The sequence below is a fragment of the Macaca fascicularis genome, chromosome 2 (assembly GCF_037993035.2).
Source record: "Macaca fascicularis isolate 582-1 chromosome 2, T2T-MFA8v1.1".
In the NCBI taxonomy this organism is placed as follows: Eukaryota; Metazoa; Chordata; class Mammalia; order Primates; family Cercopithecidae; genus Macaca; species Macaca fascicularis.
In genome coordinates, this window is record NC_088376.1 from 118,557,861 (window position 1) to 118,581,222 (window position 23,362).

The 23,362-nt window shown below is 47.7% G+C and overlaps 1 protein-coding gene across 4 annotated transcripts; it reads right to left on the reverse strand.

Annotated features, from left to right (window-relative positions):
* Nucleotides 1–225: 225 nt before the first annotated feature.
* WNT5A (Wnt family member 5A) lies at nucleotides 226–22,999 on the reverse strand. 4 transcript variants are annotated; one of them, XM_045386043.3, is made up of 6 exons: nucleotides 21,489–22,999; nucleotides 19,724–21,360; nucleotides 15,274–15,407; nucleotides 13,798–14,048; nucleotides 8,754–9,046; nucleotides 226–5,054 (listed from the first exon to the last, which is right to left on the reverse strand). In XM_045386043.3, the coding sequence occupies exons 3-6, from the start codon at nucleotides 15,366–15,368 to the stop codon at nucleotides 4,596–4,598; spliced, it is 1,098 nt and encodes a 365-aa protein (XP_045241978.1). In that variant the 5' UTR covers nucleotides 15,369–15,407; nucleotides 19,724–21,360; nucleotides 21,489–22,999; the 3' UTR covers nucleotides 226–4,595. The 4 variants fall into 4 exon arrangements, with proteins under 4 accessions (XP_045241978.1, XP_005547471.1, XP_065396837.1 ...); XM_005547414.5 differs by lacking the exon at nucleotides 19,724–21,360; XM_065540765.1 differs by lacking the exons at nucleotides 19,724–21,360; nucleotides 21,489–22,999 and adding an exon at nucleotides 16,425–16,799.
* Nucleotides 23,000–23,362: the final 363 nt, after the last annotated feature.

Genomic DNA, 23,362 nt, shown 5'->3' on the forward strand with positions numbered 1-23,362 from the left:
GGGATTAACAGCAGCAGAGCAGATAAGAAATGAAGAAAATCAGCAATAGGCAAAAGAAAAATGAGCACTAACGTACAAAATACAGGCTTGAGCTTCAACCACCATATCATCTACATACCTGAAATGTATGTGTTATTTTCTGGATACCCTAAGCCATAATCCACGCCCACATCAAACTTCAATGAACACTCTCTCTGCTAAACACACACACATGACTGCACTGGATTTCATAAAATGATTTTAATAGAAAAGTACAAGATATGAACAAAAATAAATAATCTTTATCTCATTTCTAGCCCAGCAAATTGTACACTGCATATAAAAATGGTCTAAGATGCAATTTTCCTCCATTCCTTTTTTGCTTTTAAAATACTGAGACAGCATTTTAATTCAATCTTCTAGGTTCAAACTGATACATTTAAAAAAATCATACCAACCTTTAATCATTCTACATCCATTTTTTAAAGTTAGCTAACAAGATGATGTTTCACTAAAATGAAATATCCAATCATCAGATTAAAGTGTAAAGTTTGTATGAACAGGGAAATTAGATCATTTTTTTAAGTTTTAATTCCTATGTTTCTGAATGCTTGAATTAAAAATTCATTTCATCATCTTACTTTCAAAACAAGGCATCTCTCTTTCACCATTCCACAGAGAGAGAAAGGACTAGAAAATACTTTTAAAAAAATAAATATTTTAAAAGTATAGTTTACAGTGACGATGTAGTATTTTAGACCTGTGCCTTGGTGCCTATTTGCATTAAATATATGCTTCAAGTTATAACTACCTTTTCTATCTCTCTATATATTGTGGGCCACTCAGTCTTTGTGGACTGATGTTGCTAATGATCTCTTGGAGTTAGCTAGTATCGGTCTCTTATTTACAGTACTTATTCTGCTATAGTATCATATTTGATCATTCTAGTGGCTTGAGTAATGTTTTGTAAAAACAAATTGAAACTTGGTATTAGCAAAATCGTATGAGAAAAGAGCTAAGGTAGGCAACTAAAACTTACACAGTGCCAGTCTCAGGAGGTCAGTAGCTCACAGAACCGAACAGATAAAACTGGATTAAAACTTAAAAGTCTTCTTTTTACTTGAGCCCATAATGACTATTTTGAACACGGCTCTTTTGCTGCTGCCTATATATAAATTTTTTGTTAATTTTCTTGTATTGGGAAGATCTTGAATGCACTCCAGGATGAGAAGAAAAAATATGCTGACACTGCTAAATCGGGTATATGTTTTTGCAATAAAGAACACTGGTCAATATACAACTGAGGAAAAACTGAAACAGATGTGAGTCCTAGAACCACAAGAGTTTGAATTTGCCCAGAAATGCTATTTTAAACACTCTATATGTTGGTCTACTGTTTTTTTTGTGGAATAATGCATTCTTGGCATCCTTAAAAGGTTTCAATATGTTACAAGGTTATCCGGAAAGAGAAAAAGCAAAGACTAATGTATCAATCTGCAGCACTGTCCAGATTTCCCTGTACATTTTTGAAAAGCACAAGAACTTGTATTAATTGCACTTAACACAACAAACCTTTAGTTTCCAACCAGTTTTCATTCTCTGCAGACCGGGGCTTTCTTTTTATAAAAACTGCTTTCAAAGGGCATAGAGACACCACACATGGTCCACAGTAAATTCAAATAGAGAGGTGCAATAATTGCAGTGGTAAACACACACAAATAAAATACATTTTTTTTTTTTTGGACTAAAAATCTGGTCATGGATAAAAGCATGTGCCTTTTGGTTCTTCTCTGGGATGTTACAACAGCAACACGCTCTAAAACAATTAAGTTACATGCATAATGCTAAAAGAATGTGAGCAATCCTATAACCAGCTTTAAGCCATCTGCTTGATTTTTTTTTTTTTTTTTTTTGAGGAACATATATAGGAAAAGAGAATTCCCCTTTTGTTCCATTACATATAGAAACCTTTTGAAGCTTCCAAATAGTTTGGTTGTGGTAAAATTCACCACTCTTCTATTATTTTGACATGTAGTCATCCTAAACTATCCGTCATGGTTTCTCCAAAAATCTCCACATGAATTATCTGAAGGACAATTGAAACCACTTACCAATATACAAGTAACGTTTTATTTTATATTCTATCTTCCATTTGGCATAAGCCTTTCGATGTTTGTTTTTTAAACCAGTAAAATATACAAATCACGCAAGACAGAAATATGTACATTAAAAGTACAGAATAAAGGCTAGAAGATATACATAATATCTGAATGACATGTAGAATATTTTACATTAAATAGTTTCTTTTAAAAGCTAGGATTGTTAAACTCAACTCTCTTCATAAACATGAATCACTAAAAAGGAACAATCTGATTTAGCAAATAAAAAAAGTACTTCATGGTTTTTGTATAATAAAAACCAAAAAAGTGACATTTTAAACTAATTAGTGCTTTTTGCTTTCAAGATCTTTTGCTCACAATTCACTGCAACTGAGGGGATGTGAATATCATTATGCAATAAATTAAGAGCCACAGTTGGCTGAGGTGATATGAAAGCCATCCTGCCTAAGAGGGGTATGAAAGATGTATATCTTACCAAACTTTTAAAACAATGTAAGTCTGAGATAAGAACATATTTGATGGCACTGTTTGGAAAGAGGTGTCCTTATTAAAAAAAAAAAAAAAAAATTAGCTATCTATGTAGTGGGCTGAATTTTCCTTAGGGACTCAATTAATAAGTACTGCCATTTCTAATAGGCATGGGTTTCCATTCTGCAGAATGAACTAAGAAAAGAGAAACACTGCTGATGCTTCTGAGTTTTGAATATCTCTTAATGTCCATGTCTATAACAATAAGTAATGCCCTCTCCACAAAGTGAACAGAAATGGAGGTTGGAGACAAAGGGATGAGGCAGGAAAGAAAAAAGATATCTTCAAGCCAACATGCATTTCAGTGAGTCAGAACTCAAGCTTCCTCAGAAATAAGGTTGCTTCGTCGTGCTCAAGATATGATCACGGAAGGGCCACAGCCCAAGCTCAAGACTCAAAAAGCTTTTGGAATAATCCCAACTGGACTGCAGTGAAGGACAACAATGCTCTAGACAGAGAAATAACCCCAGAGTAAACTGTAAATCTAAATCACTGGCTGCAATGAGATATATTCATATTTATATTTATATATATGTATATATATATATATGTTATGTACAAAAGACTTTGAGATATCAGGCACCATTAAACCACATTTCCCCCCTTATAAATGCAACTGTTCAAGTACACTGGGAACAGTTTTAGGGTACACCTGCAGTACAATAGGAGAAGCTTGAGTGGATAATCTAAACACAGGATCATAACAGTGAAACGCTGCAACACCTCTGTGAATTCCATTAGCCAAGTTACGCCATTAAAACATAGAAAACTACTGCTCCTCAAAATAAAAGTTTTAGGAAACAAAAATCTCTAAGTAGTGAACTGTTTTCCAAGCAGAGCTCCTAAAGTTTCATTTCCTGTCCTACCACCAAAGGGGACCCAGTGGAGCTGGCATTTGGAAATGTGGCCAGCATCACATCACAACATGGAGGAATCAGAGAGGGCTCAGTGTGAAGAGGAAGGTGGATTTCACTGTTTTTCCTCAAACAGGTTGTCTGCTCTGGTGCAGTGCTGAATGGCACGCAATTACCTTGTTGCTTGGGCTAAGAACCTGTGGATGGGATTCATGTATTATTTTTATCATTATAATTTACTAACCAAGTATCCCTAAGAAAATATCAGGATATTTTCATTTATATTCAAGCCAACCTCCCCAAACAAAAAAATCTAGTGTCCAGAATCATTTGGGGATCTTTTTACAATCTGGAATCCTAATTCCCATAACAGTGTCAAATCAACATCTTGATGTGAGAGTTTTAAATTTTTTAATTTCTGGGGACTTTCCTCCCTGCTGCCTAAATTTCATGAGCTATTAGAATATGACCATCTGCAAACGGAATATTTGAGGAGAATGAAACATGTGATATACCTTTTTTCCTTGAGAATATGAGATTCTTGTCCTTACATTTTAAATTATCATTTTGAAAATGCAAAAAGCAAGCTAGCAGCCCCCCTGGGGAAGGGAAGTTTGTTTTGGGGTTTTTTCCCCCAAACCTTTTATCTTGCACCAGAGAATTTACAACTCATTTTGGTCATAGAAGCTGAATTGTGAATAGATTTCTACCACCCTCTTTGAGCGGGATCCTACCCATCCCATATGATGACATATTTGAGAAAAAGAAAACGTATTTCTTTACCTTCTGGATGTGTACCATGTCCACACAGCTAAGTTAGGGTATGTGTTATTTCCCCTTCATTCTATACTATCCAAAGAAGTCTTGTATTACCTTTTCAAAGATCCACAAAATAAATATTTTTCTTGGTTCCCACCCCCATTATTGCCAAATAATAATTATAATATTAATAATAAACCACAGAGTTCTTAGATGGTAACAGGAAAAAAAATGGTTCCGGTTGCAATTCTTGGGGAAAAATAAAAAATATTTTTAAAAACCAAAAACCAGAATCACTGTACTTTCTATAAATAAGCGGGTCCTGGGAGCGGGGCTGAGTGCTGGGCGGCGCCCACTACTTGCACACAAACTGGTCCACGATCTCCGTGCACTTCTTGCACTTGACGTAGCAGCACCAGTGGAACTTGCAGTGGCAGCGCTCCGTCTGCACGGTCTTGAACTGGTCGTAGCCGCGGCCGCAGCACATGAGCTCGCAGCCATCCATGCCCTCTGACGTCTTGTTGCACAGGCGGCCCTGCGTGCCCAGCGAGCCGGTGCTCTCGTTGCGCACGCAGTAGTCAGGGCTGGGGTCGATGTAGACCAGGTCTTGTGTAGTGGGCGCGTTGAAGCGGCTGTTGACCTGCACCAACTTGCCCCGGCTGTTGAGCCGCATGGCCGCGGCACTGTCGTACTTCTCCTTCAGGGCATCACCCACCTTGCGGAAGTCCGCCAGCTGCAGCCAGCATGTCTTCAGGCTACATGAGCCAGACACCCCATGGCACTTGCAGGCCACATCAGCCAGGTTGTACACCGTCTGCAGGGAAATGGGGACAATCAGTACACACATTCATGGAGGAGCCAGATGCAGGCTGTGGGAACAAAGTTCTCCACCTTCTCCATGGAGCTATGTTCCCCAGCTGAATTAAGGGCTGTATGATAGTTCCTTCACCAGAAGTCTTGTATTGCCTTCTTTAAAAAGTCTTCCAAATAAATATGTTCTTAGCTGCTCATTATTATATCATCATTATCAACAACCGTGGTTTTTTTTAATAGGAACAGGAAAAAAAAAATTGTTCCAGCTGCTTTTTTTCAGAGAAACAGCAACAGCACATGTGGACACTCATCCCAGAGGTTGTTCACAATGCATTACCTGAATTCATCCCCAGTACCAGCTAGGTGAGAAGTGCTAGTATCATTCCATTTCACGGAGAAGGAAAGTGAAACCCAGAAAGATGAGCTACTCAACCAACTCCTGGGAGTAAGGGTGCCAGGATTTGAACCCAGGCAGCTGGACTCCAAGCCCATGCTTAGTGACTTGCCCATGGATATCCAGTCGGTAAGTGCAGAATTGGGAGGAGTCCAGCCCCAGTGGGATCAACCTTCAAATCTTAACCCACTACTACTATTATTGCTGTGCACCAGGCACTGTAAGTGTCCTTACATTCATGATCTCATTTAACCATCCCAGCAACATTATGACATGGGCTGGATTGGATGACGGCACAGTGATGCTGAGTAGTCTGCACAGGTCACACAGCTAAAGTGTGGGGGGACTGGGTCTGGAACTCAGGTATCCTCACTCCTGTTTCCCACACAGTCCCTACCCCATCCACCACCCCCCTAGGCCAAGAGCACCCACCCTGGAGCCAAGCGACGTGGATTGTGTTCCTGACTCTACCCTTGAATTCAGACAACAGGCTGCACCTTTTTGGGCCTCTGTTTTCTATCTGTGAAGGCGGCAGTGATGGCACCAACCTCCAAGCACTGTTATAAGGATAAAATCAGAGGAGATGTGGAAAGTGCTTGGCACTTAGGACACAGTAAATCTGGTCTTTCTTTAGGGTGACAAGGGACACAATAAATCTGGTCTTTCTCCAGAGTGATGAGGACATGGCATCTGGGCCCTTGCCCAGTCACCTCGGGCCTCCCAGTAGCAGTGCCCATGGGTCTGGCCCCACAACACTGCCCAGCAGTCTGGGAGGTGGTGGTTGCCTATTTATAGACCCTGCTGCCCACAGTTCCTTGTGCCAGTGACCCTCCAGAGTCCACGTAGTGTGAGTGTGCTGGAGAAGACCTGTCAGGAACCTGGAGGCTGGGGGTGTGTCAGAAGGCCTCTTCCACAGACAACAGCCACCTTCTTCCTCCAGGGATTCACAGGGGCTCTTTTAAAGGGGGCCAAAGTGTACTCTCTTGGCATAAGGAGTTTCAGGCACTCAGCTAGTCTGAGGAAGGGTTTTGCAAATGTATTTAACCTTTGCTCCACATTGAGGAAAATTTAAAAGCTAATGCCCTGTGGAAATTCTAAGATGATTTCCTGGCATGGTGCCCAAATTTCCATCCCCTAGCCCCACCATCCTAGAGAAAAAAACTATCTTCTTCGTAAAGTCACTCACCGAAATCCAAACTCAGCTCACTACTCCAATGATCAAATTTACCCCCAAAAAACTCTCTACTAAAAAAATGCAGAAGTGTAACATTATAGGTGCTTTTCAAACTTCCCCAAATCCTCTCTTGCCACTTGGAAATCCCTTGACCCTCTCTTCTTGGTTGCCAAGTCTGATGATTTCTGGACATGGCAGAAGGCTAAGAAAGTCCCAAAGATGTATGAGAGTACCAAATATGGGCATACCCCTGGATAGGGGCCTTTAAGAGTCAGACATAGCTCTCTTCTGGAGGCATTTCTGATCTGAGGCACTGGGCATGTCATATATAGAGATCTCAGTGATGCATCCCTGAAGAGGGTGAAAGCAAGGTTTTATGGGCTTCCAGAGAAAATGGGGCTGATCCCAACCCACCCCCCCCCAAATTTTCATATGGCCCTGGGTCCACCACAGAGGAGGCAACCGACACTGCAGACACCATGGCAATGAGAGGCCTGAGAAAGGAGAGGCCACACTCTGTCTGTAGCAATTCTTCGACCCCTCAGGGCAGCACAGGCAAAATTCTGTAGAGTTTAGTCCTTCCCCAATACACCCAAATGTTTAACATCAAATTTGAGAAGATACGCTAGCTGGAATTATCTACACGATCTTTGACTTCTCTATGTCCTTTGCTTATAATGTTTAGTAGTTATCATCTATCAAGCACTTACTACTGGCCGACACTAAACTAAGACCTTTAATTAAACCAACTGAAACTGTTATTTTGGAGGTCAAAAAGAGTCAAGTGTTGGCAATTTCACATGGTTCAACCTACTAGATGATCTCACTCCTCACAATAACCTCATGTGATTGTTTGCCATGGCCATTTTTAACAGATGTGGAAATGGGAAAACAGACGCTCAGAAAAAGCAAAGAACAGACAATGCTGCATTTTAACCCAGATTTCTCTAATTCCCACACTGCTAGCTCTTCACCACTTAGCTGTGATGCATGAATTCAATAAAAATGTACCTAGGCTTATATTTCCATTTTGAATTTTCTCCCATGGTCATGAAGTGGTTTTCTGGGCCTCAGTTTCCCAATCTACAGTTTACTCTGTGATTATCTTCCTTCTCCCTCACCCCAAAATACAGAAGAGTGAAATCTCTGACCAGAAAGTTCCTGGCACCTACCTTGGGTTCTGTGAAAAAATAATGGCCCTGGTTTTCGATGCTGCCAAAGTTAAGAAAAGTTTTCACCCCTTCATTTTAAAACAGCCATAAAGTGCCATGTGTTTAACCGCAGGAAAAAAAGGGTCTTTTTAACTATTGAGAAGTAGCTTTTCATATCCCCACCAGGGGAAGGAAAGAAGGGGAACCAGGAGACTTGTGAGTACTGCAAAGATGGTCCTCCCTGAGCACTTCTGCTGCTCTCTTCTCTCCAGAGCTACTTTGTGATTGGCCTGATGGTCAGACCTATAAAATCCCACACTGTTAAAAATGCTGTCCTTTTCCTAGAAAAGCCCTTTTTAAAAAAAACCCTGCATCCATCAGGCCTGCTACCTAATGACATAAAGAGAGGCAGGGAGAAAGAAAGGAGGGAAAGAGCCTGAAAGCTGGGGTGAGGGCTTTCCCATCTGGGGACCTAGGAAGACAAAAAATCCCTGTCCCAAACTGAAAGCCAACCACAGACATCGTCCAGGCAGGAGGCAGACAGTTATTCCCATTCTTATTTCTGTGCTCCACTAGCCGAGGGTACCGGGGACTAACTAAAAAGGCAAGGAAAGGTATTTTTCAGACAACTGCTGGATCACCTTGGCTGGGGGCGCAAAGGAAGATTATCTCCCCAGGAGGCCCTTCTGGGATGTGCGGCGGCAACTATGGAGAGAGATGGAGGAAAGAGAGAGAGACAAAGGGGGAGAAGAGAGAGACAGGGAAGGAGGAGAGGAAGGGAAGAGGGAGAAAGAAAGTGAGACGGGAACAGGACGAGGAGCAAAGAGACAGGAAAGACAGAGAAAGTTAAGGAGAGACAGAAAGAGGCGGAGAGAGAGAGACAGGACCATATAGCGAAGGAGTGGCAGAGGAGGGGAAGGAGCGACAGGGAGGCTGGAGGGCAAGGCAAGGGGACAGAGATGCGTGGGCGGGGGCACTCACCCTGCGGCCCGCCTCGTTGTTATGCAGGTTCATGAGGATGCGAGCGCTCTCGTAGGAGCCTTTGGCGTGGATGCGCTCCCGCTCGCGGGCGTCCACGAACTCCTTGGCAAAGCGGTAGCCATAGTCGATGTTGTCGCCGCAGCCGCCCCAGAGCCAGTCCCGCGGCAGGTCCTTGGGGCGCGCGGCGCGGCTGCAGCCGCAGGTGGACAGCTCGCCCTCGCGGCACGCCCGGCTCATGGCGTTCACCACCCCCGCTGCGCTCACCGCGTAGGTGAAGGCCGTCTCGCGGCTGCCTGCGGGTAAGAACAAGGGGTCACTGGCCGCCTGCCCCACACGCTGGGTCGGGTTGCTGCCGGGGGCGGGGGTGGGGGCAAGGTAGGGAATGCAGGGGAGGTAGGAGGAGGGGGACAGGTAGAGATGGAGGGGAGGTAGGAGGTGGGGTGGGGGCGAGGAAGGGAGTGGGGGAGGTAGAAGGTAGGGGAGGCTGGAGGTTGGGGGGAAGTAGGAGGTGGGGAAGCAAGAGTAGAGGGGAGGTAGAAGGGCAGGTGGGGGTTGGGGGAGGTGGGGGTAGAGGGTAGGGAGTAGGGGTTGGTGGGGGTAGGGAGTAGGGGATCAACAAGGTAAAAGCTCGGGCTGCCCCATCCTTAACACGCACCAGGCCCTGGGCCCAGCTTGAGGGGAAGCCGAGCAAGATCCCCCAAACCACATAGAAGCAACAATTAGCAAAGGAGTAGCAGATCCCCGGTGTCTCTGCTCAGCCATTTCAGAGCTGAAGGCCGGATTCTAAGCAGTGCTGGATTGATTTTCTCTGTAACTCTTTTGAAAATAGTCAAAACTTGGTATTTCCAAAAATGCAGGTGAAAGAAGTCATTGAAGGAACACTCAGAATACGGGTAGACTGCCTTACACTTATTTTAATGTTTAGTATTATTTTCATTTTAGTTACATATAGGGCAGGATTACAGAATTTGCTAGGCCTTGAGTCTAAGGCAGACACTGCCAGCGGCCACACTAGTTTCTGCCACACTCGTTTTGGCCTTGTGTCCCCTCCTCCTCTGGCAGTTGTAACCTCTCCTCCCTCTTTCTTCACGCAGCAGAAAGTATTTCTCAGGACAAGGCTCTTTACTTTCCCAGAGGACAATTCTAAATCAGCTCACAGAGAGTTATAAATGAAGCTTGCTCTTCTTAAATCCCAGGCTGATTGGCCTGATACTTCTTGTTCAAGACTGAGTGTCTGCTTTTAAAACAGCCTGTTGTTCTTTAATGCCACTTCTGCAAACACCCCCTGCTCACTCCTCCACTGCCTTTGCCTCAAAGTATTAGAATGACAGCAAGAAGGAAAAAAGCACAACCTATGGGGAAAGGAGGGAGGGAGGTTATCTTCTTCCTCAAAACTTGTAAGGAATATCTCTGCATATAATAGTTACAGGGACCCTATTTGTAAGGAAAAAACTGGAGGCTATCATAGACTACCCTAAACTTCACTTGTACATAGAGACATTTCCGCATGTAACAAGAGCCAGTTAATAAAAATACTGTAATCTGGGAGAGAAAGAGTTATCTATCATCCAGCCAGCTGAAGCATGGGGTAGGGGTGGGACTGCGGGGCAGGCTCACTTTCCTCAATTGCAAAATAAGGGTACTTAAATAGATGCAAGGAAAGGGACCTCTTCTGGTGCTGAAATTCATGTACCCCAATCAGTTTCTCCTATACTTACTTTGAGAGCTTGCTAACAGTCTTTTTTCTGAGGGGGAAGTGGGGAACACAAGAAAAGCTGACAACAGGACTCAGTCTCAACGAGAAAGGTTATTCTGCAGGAGGACAGTGATGCCAGTTCAGGCATCCAGCAGGCCACCTCATTCTTGGTCTTTGGCTCCATGCCAGTCACAGCCATTTGTGAATGGTGATGGTTCTGATTTACCATATATCCTCCCCCTCCCATATTTTCAAAATGAATGACTTGAAGGTATGTGCTGGTGGTTGGCAGGAAGATCTAGAAAGTTCCTGTGATGCGTTACATCTATCTAGTAGGATTAGAGAGGCAGAGCACATCAGGGGAATGGAAAGGAATGAGGACAATATATAGCTTCTAAGGAGTAATTTGATAGTACAGAAAATGCCGTGGCCCTGGATGGGGGATTTATAGAACAAAGAGGTAGTAGCTAGAGGAAGAGGAGATGAAATGATCCTCTGGGGATAGAGGAAAAGAAGACACTGTCCTTTGAGTATACAGAGCATAAGAAGGCTTTATACAAAACACAAACAATGCTGCTTTTTTCATAAGTCTATTTTGAGCATTTCCTTTTATGCCCCAGAATACAAACCTGGGAGATCCCTCTAAGCTAATTGGCGACTGCAGGGTAAGCGTCAGTTTGAAAAGTATTCTTTGGCTAATTGCCGGAGGACACAGTCATCCTGGTTGGAATACTGCTGATTCAGTTAGGTTTCCCTTCCTGTGAAACCCACATCTACACCCCTTACAAGTGGTGCCTTCCTTACATATCTTTTCACAGCATGGAAACAAAGAAGAGACAGATGGGGACAAAAGCTGGAAGGAAAGGGTAGCATGATGAAAAATGAGAAAGTTTCCAAAATGAAGAGTGGGCCCTTCATGAAGTAATTGTGCATGGTGCCTCCAAGGCAACTGGCATCTCAGAAAAATGAGTTGAAGAGGGGGTCAGAGGTGGCGGCCTGAGTTTCTCAGACACTGGCCCCATCACAAGGTCAGATTCTCACAAAGAATTACTCTCAATATCCTTGGTATACTGAGGGCTTTGGGGTGGGCGCGCGCGCACACACACACACGCACCCCTACACACACACACACACACACACACACACACACACACACACACACACACCTTTTGGCATCAAAGCTATTTTAAATTTTCCCTCAGCTCATTCTCTTCAAATATACTCTTAAGTGGAAAAGTGAAAGCGAAGAAATTTTCCAACTATTGGAACTGGGTCCATGTTCCCCTTTCATAAAAATCTATTGTTTTCTCTTCTCTCCTCTCTCTTTTTTAATTAAGTAAAAAACAGAAGGCCCCATCGGTGTCCTACCACAAGCCACCCAGCAGCAGCTTTCTGCTCTGAGACGCTAGGCACCTGGGGGACCTTTGGCAGGGGAGGATGCCATATGCACTCTCATCTTCCCAGGACATCAGCTGACTTGATAGTATCTAGGAGGGCTGTCTCGGAGGCTGTGGGGAGGTACCACTCCCATCCACTTCCCATGGACCCAGACAGTAGTGCCGTGCAGCTGAAGACCAGAGAGCATGCTTTTCAGGGACAATTAAATATAGGCTTTTGTACCAAGGGTTCTGCTTGTTCCCTGAGGAAGCAGGCTCTTTGAATCTTGGACCGCATTTAAAATAAATCTCCAGCAGAACTCAAATTCACTTAGCAAATGATAGCTTATTCTGAACATTTTGGCCCAAAACAGGCTACGTATGAAAGCGAGAGGAGGATCTTAAATCAAAGCTGTGTTCAAGTGACTACACAGATAAACAGTTCCGATTGCTGTTTTCCTTCTTGGTTACCATCAGAGGTGTATGATTTTTGCTAACTCATATACATGTGAAAAAGTCGTCCCATAGTTTGAGAGGAAGGCAGTTTAGGAGGAACATATAAGAAGGGGGAAAAGTTGACAACTTACCATCCTCACAGAATTTTTCAAAAGTATTTAAGTTCACTTATGATATCAGCACACGGGAGAATAAATCTACCACACTCCCAGTTAACTACATAAGACAGCCCACAGGCAGGGGAAACTCCTGTGTTCCTGAAGCTTAGCTCTTAGATTCAGATCCCAGTATATACATTAGCACATTTTAATCATTAACAGAAAGGACAAAGCCCCATGAAACTTTGCAGGCTGAGGCTACAGGCCATTCTCCCATTCAATCAGGGCAACAGCTTCCAGTCTTGTATTATTTTAGTTTATAAAACTGCTTGGCTCAAACATCACCTGACAACTCTTTTTTGTTCTCAATGAATGTAATTTTCAGGGTTTTTTTTTGTTTTTTTGTTTTTTTAATAAAAAAAGCATTTTATCCATCTGTGATGGATATTAAGCCAACTTTTTCTCTTCAGTCAGTATAAACAGTTAATTGCCTTGATAAATTGCTTCTTACTTTGGGAGTCACTGCAGTCATATTAATTATAAGGGCTTTTTTGCATAAAAGTAGAGAAACCTAAAATAGTCACACTAGAAAACACACATTGTACCACATCTGTCAAATAGTATCCTATACTATTTACACAAAAGCAGAGGCAAACAAACAGATTTTTGAAAATCTTTGCCTTTAGCCCATTTGAAATGCTGTCTCTTTGAATGGGGAAGTAAGATGTTCAACAATGTATTTAAAATTAAGACTCGGACCGTGAGCAATACTCTTAATTTTTTTTTTTTTAAAGTTCCTAGGTTGACATCTCAAGCATGTGCTTTTATTATATCAGTTGCTGAAATCACAAACATAAATTGGATCACTTTTAATTAAAATTCTTTCTGGGACTAAAATTAAAGCTTTTAACGTCTATATCTTTGTAGCCTCAGGAAATAGTTCTATTAGGAAAACTAAAACTTTGTTCACTTTCAATATATCCAGGATTCTAAAAGATGGCAATTTTTAGTTTGATGCTCGGGCCGTTTGACTTGTGGCTTAAAAAACTAACAGGCAAGAGAGTTTCGACGTTTAAAAGTGTATAAATGACTTGCTTTCCCCCACCTACTTTTAAGAAACCAAAATAAGTGTTCTGCTTCTATTTTAAACAAAATGCTTTATAGAAAAATTAAGTGTTTGTAAAAATGAAGGTGTCTGTGACACTTGCCTCCTGATTTAATTAAAATCCAAAACTTATCATCAGGTGTAGAGACAGAAATTAACATCATTTGCTATAATGACAAAAATGCCCAAGCCACAACCCAAGCTGGAAGGCATCCTTCTTCATGCTTTCTATCAAGCATGAAGTAAACGCGAAGGATTTCTTCTAGGAAAAAAAAAGTTAATGTTTTAAAAAATATTTTAAATGTTTTCCTACCTATCTGCATCACCCTGCCAAAAACAGAGGTGTTATCCACAGTGCTGCAGTTCCACCTTCGGTGTCGGAATTGATACTGGCATTCTTTGATGCCTGTCTTCGCGCCTTCTCCGATGTACTGCATGTGGTCCTGATACAAGTGGCACAGTTTCTTCTGTCCTTGAGAAAGTCCTTCCAGTTGGCTGCAGAGAGGCTGTGCTCCTATGATATATACTTCTGACATCTGAACAGGGTTATTCATACCTAGCGACCTGCAAGGGGGGGAGATGTGCATTGAAGATTTACGTGAAATCTCGAGGTGGGCCCCCTGAAAGCATGTCAGCAATACATAGTTTTAAGCACACAGATGCTTTTTTCTCTCCTGCTTGTCCTCATGACAAAGTATGAGAAGGGCTTCATAAAACTCCTCTGTTTAAACTGCACTCAGAAAACGGAGGTATTGTGCAGTCCCCATCCTGCCATCTGGCTCCTCAGTTAGTATTTTCACTCCCTTCCTAGCCCCTGTCACCATATACCTGAATCAGTATTTCCAAAATCCACTCAGAAAAGGGGGAAACAGCAGTTTGAGGGACAGGCCTCTGACATTAGAGAAAGTGACCCACTTTGCCCCACAAATTGGACCAATCTGCCTTAAAAACTTATGAATGCTGAAAGTAGACACAATTAGATACGGGTAGGAGATAGTAGTTCCTTTTGACTGATGGAAGAACAGAGGGACAAGTATACAGACTGGAGAAAATTCACCACGTTTCTGGACATTTTAAAAGGGCTCCTTATGTGATTGTGAGGGACCCAAGGCAGGGTACCCAGTGAACAGAAGTCATGTTTGACAGTCAGAAAAATGCTGTTCATTTATAGGGAAAAAAAATATCCAGAACACCATCAAAAACAATGCTCTGGATATATTACAGTCTATCTACAAGGTCCCTACCCAGTAAGAAACCCCCACTTGGGGACATTTGACTACTTCAAGTTAACCTCCTTTTGATCACATTACAGCCCCAATATTTCTGCACTTGGAGTTTAGCTGTCCTCCTAGAACTCTGCCTACTTCAAACTCTGTAGGTTAATAATAATCTCAAGTGACAGAAAATAAAAGTTGAAACCTCACTTTTACTACCTAGAGGTGGCAAAAAGTAAATTTTATAGATAGGCTTAAAATTATTAGCAAAGTGAATTTCTGTTCTTTTTTATTGCATGATGTACTACAAGCACACATCTGAACAAGGGCTTCATAGAAAAAGGCCTAGATTTATAGTTTCCCATTCCCTAGGAGCTGAAGATAAGCTTTACAATATTAACAAGTTAAAAGAAAATTCTGATTTAAAACTACATATAAGTAAAATATATACATATGTCTTGGATAAATACACCCATACTCACTATCCAGCTTTAAATATCCCCGCATCACACAAACAAATCTTTAAAAAAAGAAAAAAAAAGAAGAGGAAGAACACGCACATAGAATGAACTTACCACCAAGAATTGGCTTCTATTACAACCTGGGCGAAGGAGAAAAATATGGCCAAAGCCATTAGGAAGAACTTGGAAGACACTGCACTTCCAGCCATCCCCAAAGCAACTCCTGGGCTTAATATTCCAATGGACTTCTGGAGAGGGAAGAAAGGAGCAGATGTTTATTGCCTCTCAGATAATTTTCAAGCATACAAGTTTAAACAACGGAAGTATCCGGGGTCTCTTAAGTTTACTGTTGATTGACTGCGCTTCTCCTCCGTGAGTTTTTTGATGGCAAGATATAGGCAGTTTCTTTTTCCAAATTAATCCACCCACGCAACCTCACCAGGAAATCTGATTTCACTGGGATCCTGTGTGCGGGGCACGCCAGCGATTACAAACATGTCTCAATTCTGTTGAGTCAAAGCCCTGGTGCCAGGCGCTGCCTCCTTCCTGCTCGCTCGAGTCCCGCACCCCCTGGCTCCCCTCTAGTTGGTGCTGTACTCAGTCCCTCCCGGGTAATTCACTCGGAAACCCGCCGCGGCCACCCTCCGTCCTCTCCCCAACCTGGGCCGAGCAACAAGTGGAGCCAGAATTAATTCCATGGGCGAGAGGAGCACGGAGGCGAGTGGAGCGCACTGCCGCCAGCGGCTGCGGAGGAGGCGGGGTGGCCAGCGCAGGCGGTGGGGGGGGGGTGTGGAGGATGGGGGCAGGACGCGGGAGGGAAGGGCAGGGGGTGGGGGGCGAGGCCCCGGGGACCAGCGCGCGAGAGTGCCCAGCTGGGAAATGCAACTCCGAATTAACATTGTATGTTTCATAATCAGTTTACGAGCCGATTTGGGGAAAGCCACTTCCAGATGGGGAAGAGCAACCCGGATTTCCTTCAGCACGCTCTTCAGCCAGACTGGGGAGGAGAGAAGGAGATGGGGGCCCTAGGGGATAATGGAGAGAGAGGTCTGGTCTCCCAACCAAGGAAACCGGAAAGGAGTGCCACCCTCACCCGCGTCGCCTGTGGCCTCTTCCACGGACTGAGAGAAGGGATGGAACCCTAGAGGAAAGAAGGGACTCTGGGTCTCGCTGCCCGGAGAGAAGATTCCTTCCCTGCCCTCCCCACAGCTTTCTCCCAAATTCTGATTTTTCACTCTCCCTTCCACCCCACACCTGGTAGCTACCAGGGAGGGAGGAGATGGGGAGGTCCAGAGGGACTCCAGTTTCCCTTGGTCCTGATCTGGGGTTGTGGGTCACTTTGCCATCGCGGCACTGCGAGCCTGGCTTTGGAACTCTGCCACCCTGCCTCCAGTCTAGCCTCTCCAGCCCAACTCAGACTTGGTTCGGTCAGTCCCGAAAGGCCGGGGTGCGGGGCAAGGCCAGAGCCCTTGCGGATGAGTCCAGACGGGGCCAGAGGCGCTGGCTCCCGAGCCGCAGCTGGACGCATCGATTCCAGGGCAAAGAAGCCCCCAGCGGCGAAGGTTCCCTTCCTGAAGAATTTCAGGGGTAGGAGTTGGCCTTGGAAGCTTCCGCTGCCGTTCCTCCCCACTGGTGACTTCTCCACCTGTAGGCGGCGGAGGAGCAAGTCGGTGGCCGGTGCCGGTGGGAGGAGCGGGTTTTAAAAATCTCCTTTCACATCTCTGATATGTGTAACCCTGCCGCGCTGCATCGCCCATAGCCCCTTAAGGAGCCCCTTCCACGGAAAAGAAAATAAAAATGAGCCTCTTTAAGGCGGTGGAAGAGCCTGGCTTGGAACCTGTGCCGTAAAAGGGACAGACGGTACTAGGCAGCCCTGGTAAAGCTATGGGGCTCAGGAGCGTGCCAAGGCTTTTCTCCATGAGCCGCCCCATTGGCCCGGGCGTTTCGGGGCTTCTCAGAGAGGAAATGCTTATGTGGTCCCCAGCGCCTGCTAAGCAGAGCTCCGCACCCAAGGCCCAGTTGTCCCCAAAATGCTGCAAAGCTGGGGTGGGGGGGCGCATCCCGGAGAATGGAAATCTGGGATTTCCCCAGCTAGGAGAGAGAAAGCTCTGGCTATCTCCCCACCCCCGCCCTAAGTGTCAAGTTTCCTCCAGGGGAGGGGGTGGGCTGCAAAGTCTGATTCACGTGCAGCCCAGGCTGCAAAGTCAACTCTCCCCAAGGGCAGCCGATGCCGCGCGCGCACACATTCATACAAACTCACACTCGGGCACATTTACACACTCACACGCGTGCACAGACACACACGCTGCGACATGTTTCCAAGTCAGCGGCCCAGACTGCTGCTGGCCACTTGCACTTTCTGAGCTTCGCGGCGGGCGGGGCGCGTGGGGCGGGGCTCAAGCAGCGGAGAAATTGATAACAGATTCGGCGGATTACAGCGGATCTCTTTGTTATAGCCGAAGCCACACAAACCGAACCCACTCCCAGCCCGACGCCCCCAGGGAGAGTCCACCAGTTCCCAGAGCCCAGGCCAACTGTGAGCGGGCCCATCCGGTCTCCACGACTTGGGTCTCCCTGGCTCCAGGGTAGAGGTAGGCAGAGGGTGTCCCAAAGGGGGATCGGAAAGGAGAGCCTCACGAGTCGCGTCTCCACTTAACCCCGCCGCTTGCCCGGAAACACCTTGGCCCTCTTCCCGCTTCAATCCCGGTGCAACCCAGAAAAGGCCCCACAAGTTTGAGATACTCAAGGAACTCACAGCGAACTCACACATACATCGGCTCTGTAGGGTAAAACATCCCCGCCTGTTTACCAAGAGATCTGATCCGAAAAGACAGTATGAAATGAGACCTCTGGGGAGACTGTCAACCCCAGGGGTAAAACAAAAATTCTGATCAGAAGCTGAGTTTCCCAAAGAAGGGGCTAAATGTTTTCCAACACTTTCGGGGCCCAGGGAAGATGACTGTAAGGACAATGAGAATCTTCCTCGCGTGCCACGGGGAGGAGGACTGGGGGCGTTTGAGGGGCTCAGCGCACCAGAGGAGTGAGGTGGAGGAAGGCGTTCCCGCGCCCTCGTCTTCAATCCAGAGCAGTTCAACGACGTGGCTCCCTTTCTATTTATCCCTGAAAGCCTTCGCGTTGGATTAAAGGTGTTCCTGATCCTTCTTTACCAACCGCGGTGCGGGCCAGGGCTGATGAGGGATGAGGGAGAGGAAACCTCAGTAGCAAAATTGTTCAGAGGACGCTCGAAGGGCGCGGGGAGCAGCCGAATGCACACCTAAAGTCTCGCAACACCCAAGTCCTCCGCATGCAGCCCCTTAAGGGAAAAGATTAAAAGGCCAGGCAAAGATCCTCTCCCTTCGGCCCCGGGGCGCTGCCACATTCAATCTAGGCATCCCCTTCTGCTAGACTCTCTACGTTTAGGGCCCAAGTTTCTGGGAGTGCAAACGATGAGGAACGCCAACTAGGCGGAATAAGCCCGTTTGACACAGGCTCAAGGCATCGAAGGGGAGGATAGGAAACTCCAAAAAGAATCTCCACTCTTGGTGGAAAAAGAAAGCTGCTTTGCCCACTCCGATCTCTCCCTAAAGCAAGGAGAGAGATGGAGAAACTAGCAGGAAAGCACTCAGTTGCAGCCAAAAACTTGGGATGTCCTGCCCTGGAGAATGCGGAGAGCGGCGCGAGGAGCTGAAGAATGGGCCGGCCCAGGCGGGTAGGAGGTCCGCTTTAGGGGAGCAGACAAAGGAGCCACTACTGCCCATGCCTCGCCCCATGCCTGAGCGCAAGGGTTGTGTCCACAGCAATATGTGTGTTGGCGCGCGCGCGGAGCGGGGTGGGGGAGGAGGGGATTGCCAGATAGAGAAGGCGGAGGTTACACCTTGAGCCAGAATCAGTGTGACAAAAGAGAGCCACCCAGACCTCAGCACTGAAGGCAGGTTCCAGGTTCGGGTACAGTGAGTCCCCAGGGGAAGAACAATCTGGCCTGGTTCTCCTGTTTCCTGCGCCCTCGTCCATCCCTTAGACTGGGCTTTCCAACCCCAGGATACACACACACACCACTCACACCTTCTCACACAGGATGTCTAACCCTCTCGGCAGAGGATTAACTTTGTCCAGAGGTGGAGCAGAGTCCTTGGACACAGAAAGAAAGTGAAATGATAGTCAAACCCCTACTCTTTAAAGGTAGTTTCGCTCCCAATTTTTAATAGACGATGGAAGTGGGGTGAAAAGGGGGAAAGCAACACTTGTTCTCGACCACAGAGAGTTGGGAGGCAGCTGAGGCCAGACCCGAGGCCTCCTAGGGCGACACTCTCCTTCCCAGGCCCAGAAGAAGAGGTACCAACCCTTTGTCCAGTTGGCCGAGTCCCATTTGCTGGGCCGGACCTGTGGCCCCTTCCGTATTGCAGCGACTGGCGGCGCAGTGAAACTGGTCCTCTGGGGGCCTCCGAGGGCCCCTGCTGGGAGAGTGGGGTCTGGTGATCGCGAGGGATGAAGGGAGCAGGGGTGGGAAGTAGAGGGGAGCAGCTGCCCGCCCGCCCCAAGGAACCGAGGCTCGGAGGAGTCCTACCTCAAGGTGGCCAACAGGGGGCAGCCGGCACCGCACCGCGGGGAAGAAAAGACCGCGGGGATGGCTCCGAGTTCTGCGCGCATAGTGCTAACCCCTTGAGCACCGGAGCGCACTGGGGAGGGGAGGAGAAGACGGGATTCTTGGGCCGGGCCTCCTGGGGAGGGTCTTCCGCTGAGAGGGTCAGGGGGTGGAGGAGATGAAGGCTAGTACGTCCTGGACCCGAGAACAACTGATCCTTTACTCCCCTACACACACACACACACACACACACACACACACACACACGCACGCACACACACGCACACACACACACACACATTTGTTGGCCTGCGGTTTGCTGCGCACTCTCCGCATTGCCCCCTCGAAACTCCACTGGCAGACTGTCTAGAAACTAAATCTGACTGGTTCGGCAGTGAATGTGCAAATGTTGGCTGGGGGGAGGGCAGGGGCTGAGGAGGTGCGACCTCACGGACAGGCCCAAGTTACTTCCTAACAGCGAATTGCCTATTTAAAGAAAGAAGAGAGAAAACACAGGCGAGAGAGAAGGGGCCTCGATACCAGCCAGGGATTAGAAAGTAAAACAGGGCTGTGGGGTCTCCAGAATTTTTTTTTTTTTTTTTTTTTTTTTTTTTTTTTTTTTTTTACTTTTTTGGGGGAAGAGGGGTTGTTTTCTTCTAGGAAACATCTTAATTTCAATTCTAACCTTATTTTCTAAGAAACTGAAAATGGGAAAGACCAGAAAAATGGAAATAGGAATCGAAGCTTGGAGGGCAGATAAGAAAAATTGTTTAGAAAATAACAACTTATGTTGCAGGAAGAAACGTTAACTTTTCGTAAAAGTGAACTCTCAGTGACCCTCTGAGTGTGTGACTCGGCTTTAACATACAACTGACAATTAAAACAAACAAGAGTTCACAAACTGGCCCCCGCCTGCTCTCCCAAAGCGGAGGCCCAAGTGTTTTCTAAAGGACAAGGCGGACTCCGCTCAGGGGGCCGGGGAGCGCTCTCCCGGAGTACGGGATTACAGCCACACCACCACAACTCCCCGCCCCCACCACTGCTGCAAAGTGCCTGAGCTCACCCAGTGGCGGCTAATAATGCTAATAACGCGACCCCTCTCCCCGCGCCGGGGTGCGCGCTGGCCCCCCGCCAGGCACTCTTAAAGGCAAAGGGGCCTGAAGCGCTCGAGTTACCCGGCCAAGGCAAGCCTACAATCTGGCCTCCGTCGGTGCGGGGGTGTGTGGGGAAGGTGTACGCAGCTCTGGGGTAGTTGGCCCCTGGTTCCTCTGCGGGTTCTCTCAACCAAGGAGTCCCTTTCCCCATCCCGAGCCCCGGCCACACACCCTCCCGGTGCCCGCGCAGTGGGCGCTTGGTAAATATTTGTTGAATTGAATCATTATCCTGTTACTGAAATATACATAGTAAATTACACTCGATGTTCTCAGAGCAAAAGGAAAGTCGTCAGTGAACCGCACTCAGTTTTTCTACTGTCGCTCTTCCCCAGTTTTTCTCCAAAGACGAAAAGGTTTGCAGAACGGGTGGTGCGACGAGAAGTGATCTCCTGGGGCACTGAGGCAGTGCGCCCGGCGTGGGGGACGAAGGGGTAGGGGTTCCGGCCAGCGACGCTGGAGTTCCAGCTTCTCCAGGCGGTTGGGGAAATGGAGGGATAGGAAGAGGCGAAGAGAACTCAGTTAACTTCCAACAGCGGGTTGGGGGAAGTAAAGAAAAAAAAGTGGCGAGAGTCGGCGGCGCACTGAACACCTACCTTCATGGCGAGGGGGAGGGGGCGCGGGGAGGAAGTCGCCACCCCAGCGAGTGCAGCCGAGGAATCCGAGCGGAGCGACCGGGTTAAGCCTGGGGGGACGGTCAGGAGCAGGGCTGCGGAGTCCTACGGGGCGCGTCGGGCGGGCGCAGTGAACCCGAGCTGAAGCGGGCACTGGCGCCCGGGCCTGGACTCCCGAGTTGGGGCAGAGCTGGGATGCGCCCAGGAACGGAGGGCGCGCGGACGCGCGCGAGCCGGCAGCAAGGGCAGGGCCTGGTCGGGGCGCAACTAGGGAGCCGCGGGTCTGGCGAGGGCGCGCAGGCAACTGTTCCACGGAGAGGCGCTCCGTTTCCAACGTCCATCAGCGACGGCGGTAATTAGGGCTTTCCAACCCCAAATGTGGGCGTGATTGTGCAAAAGACCTTACGACAAATAATAATAAAAAGAAATTCTTCACAAGAGGGTGAAAAAAAATGTCCCACTACTCAACTTTGGCCCGGGGCGGGGGAAGGGGGGGGCGATCTGTGCGCCCAGGTGCCCCCAGTTCATTCACACCACGGATTCTGCAAACTCTTGGCGGCTCACGCCTCCTGATCTCCAGCTCCTCCTCTCCGGGTCTGTAGCCGAAACGTCTGCTTCCAGACGCTGATCCTGCAGCCGCGAGTTAGTGTGGACGTCTCTGTACATACACAGACACACACCCCAACACACACACCCCCGCTGCAGCTTTGGGGCCACAGAACAATCAGGCGCGCATGGCTTTTTCTCCGGGAGATGCCGCTGAAAACGCACAGGTCGCCATCAGAGCTGCAAGAGTCAGCGCCAAATTGTGTCCTTTCATTTTAGGGTTCGGCAAAAACGGGGCGCAAAATAGGTGAAAGTTGCCCCGAAACTTATTGCTGTGCGGTGAGCTGGGGCGGGTGGTGCGATGGGCGACTAACCCAGGGGAGACGCGGGCTCCCCCCACCCGTATCCCGTTCTTTCTCTCTTCGGGTTAATCTCTCTTTTCCCCGTTTTTCCAGGGCGAAGGGCGAAGAGGAGCGAGTGCACCGCGGGCGCGAGGCTGGGGAGGAGCGAGAGCTCGGAGCTCCGCGGCGGCGACTCAGCTCCGGCGGTCCATGGCCGGCGAGGCTGCCCACCTCCTCGTTTGGCGCCCGGGTCCGAGGGGCGGGAGAGCGGGCCGGCGGGAGGCGGGCGGTCCCGGGCACAACGGCGGCGGCGGAAGGGCTCCCTGGGCAGCTGCCGCACGGACCCCGGCTCTAGGCGACGAAGGCGGCTCCGTGGAGCTCGCAGCAGATTTCCACGCGATCCTGTGCCCCGCAGACTGACCGACCTCGGGGACGCGTCCCCCCCTCCCACCCCCCGGCCCTTCTGGCCAACTGCCTTACTCTCTCCCTCCCTCTCTCCAGACTCCTCTTTCCCCTGGTGTTCTCAGAAGGAAGAAAAAAAAAAGGAAAGAAAGAAAGAAAGAAAAAAAGTTCTTCAAAGTTTCAGAACTAGGGGCGGCTGGAAAGAGAGAAGGAAGGGGGGGACGAAAGAAAAAAAACTCAACTTCTCCTATGCGCATGCGTGGTGAGGCCGGCCTATGACAAACTCTGCAGGATTTTAAAGCCGTACTACGGGCTGGGGTGCCGGGAGGCGGGGTACACCCCCCTTGTCTCCCCGTCTCTAGGTTCCCCATCCCCCGCGGCATCTGCTGAAAGAGAGAGGTCCACTCTGCAGCCGCTGCCTGCCTGCCGCCTGGTTGTCTGCGCTCCTTCCAGAGCCACCGACCGGCGGGAGGCTGAACCCCAACTTCCCCGGCTGGACCCCTTGGCTCGCTCGCGTATCCCAGACCGCTCCCACTGGGGCTCCACGGAGACTGCTACCTTCACATG

What these genes read in the sequence shown, in the direction of transcription:
- WNT5A (XM_005547414.5), bottom strand. An exon ending in ATAGAAGCCAATTCTTGGTG is followed by an intron (nt 14,049 to 15,273) that starts GTAAGTTCATTC and finishes CCCCCCTTGCAG; the next exon opens with GTCGCTAGGTATGAATAACC. An exon ending in ACAACGAGGCGGGCCGCAGG is followed by an intron (nt 5,055 to 8,753) that starts GTGAGTGCCCCC and finishes ATTTCCCTGCAG; the next exon opens with ACGGTGTACAACCTGGCTGA.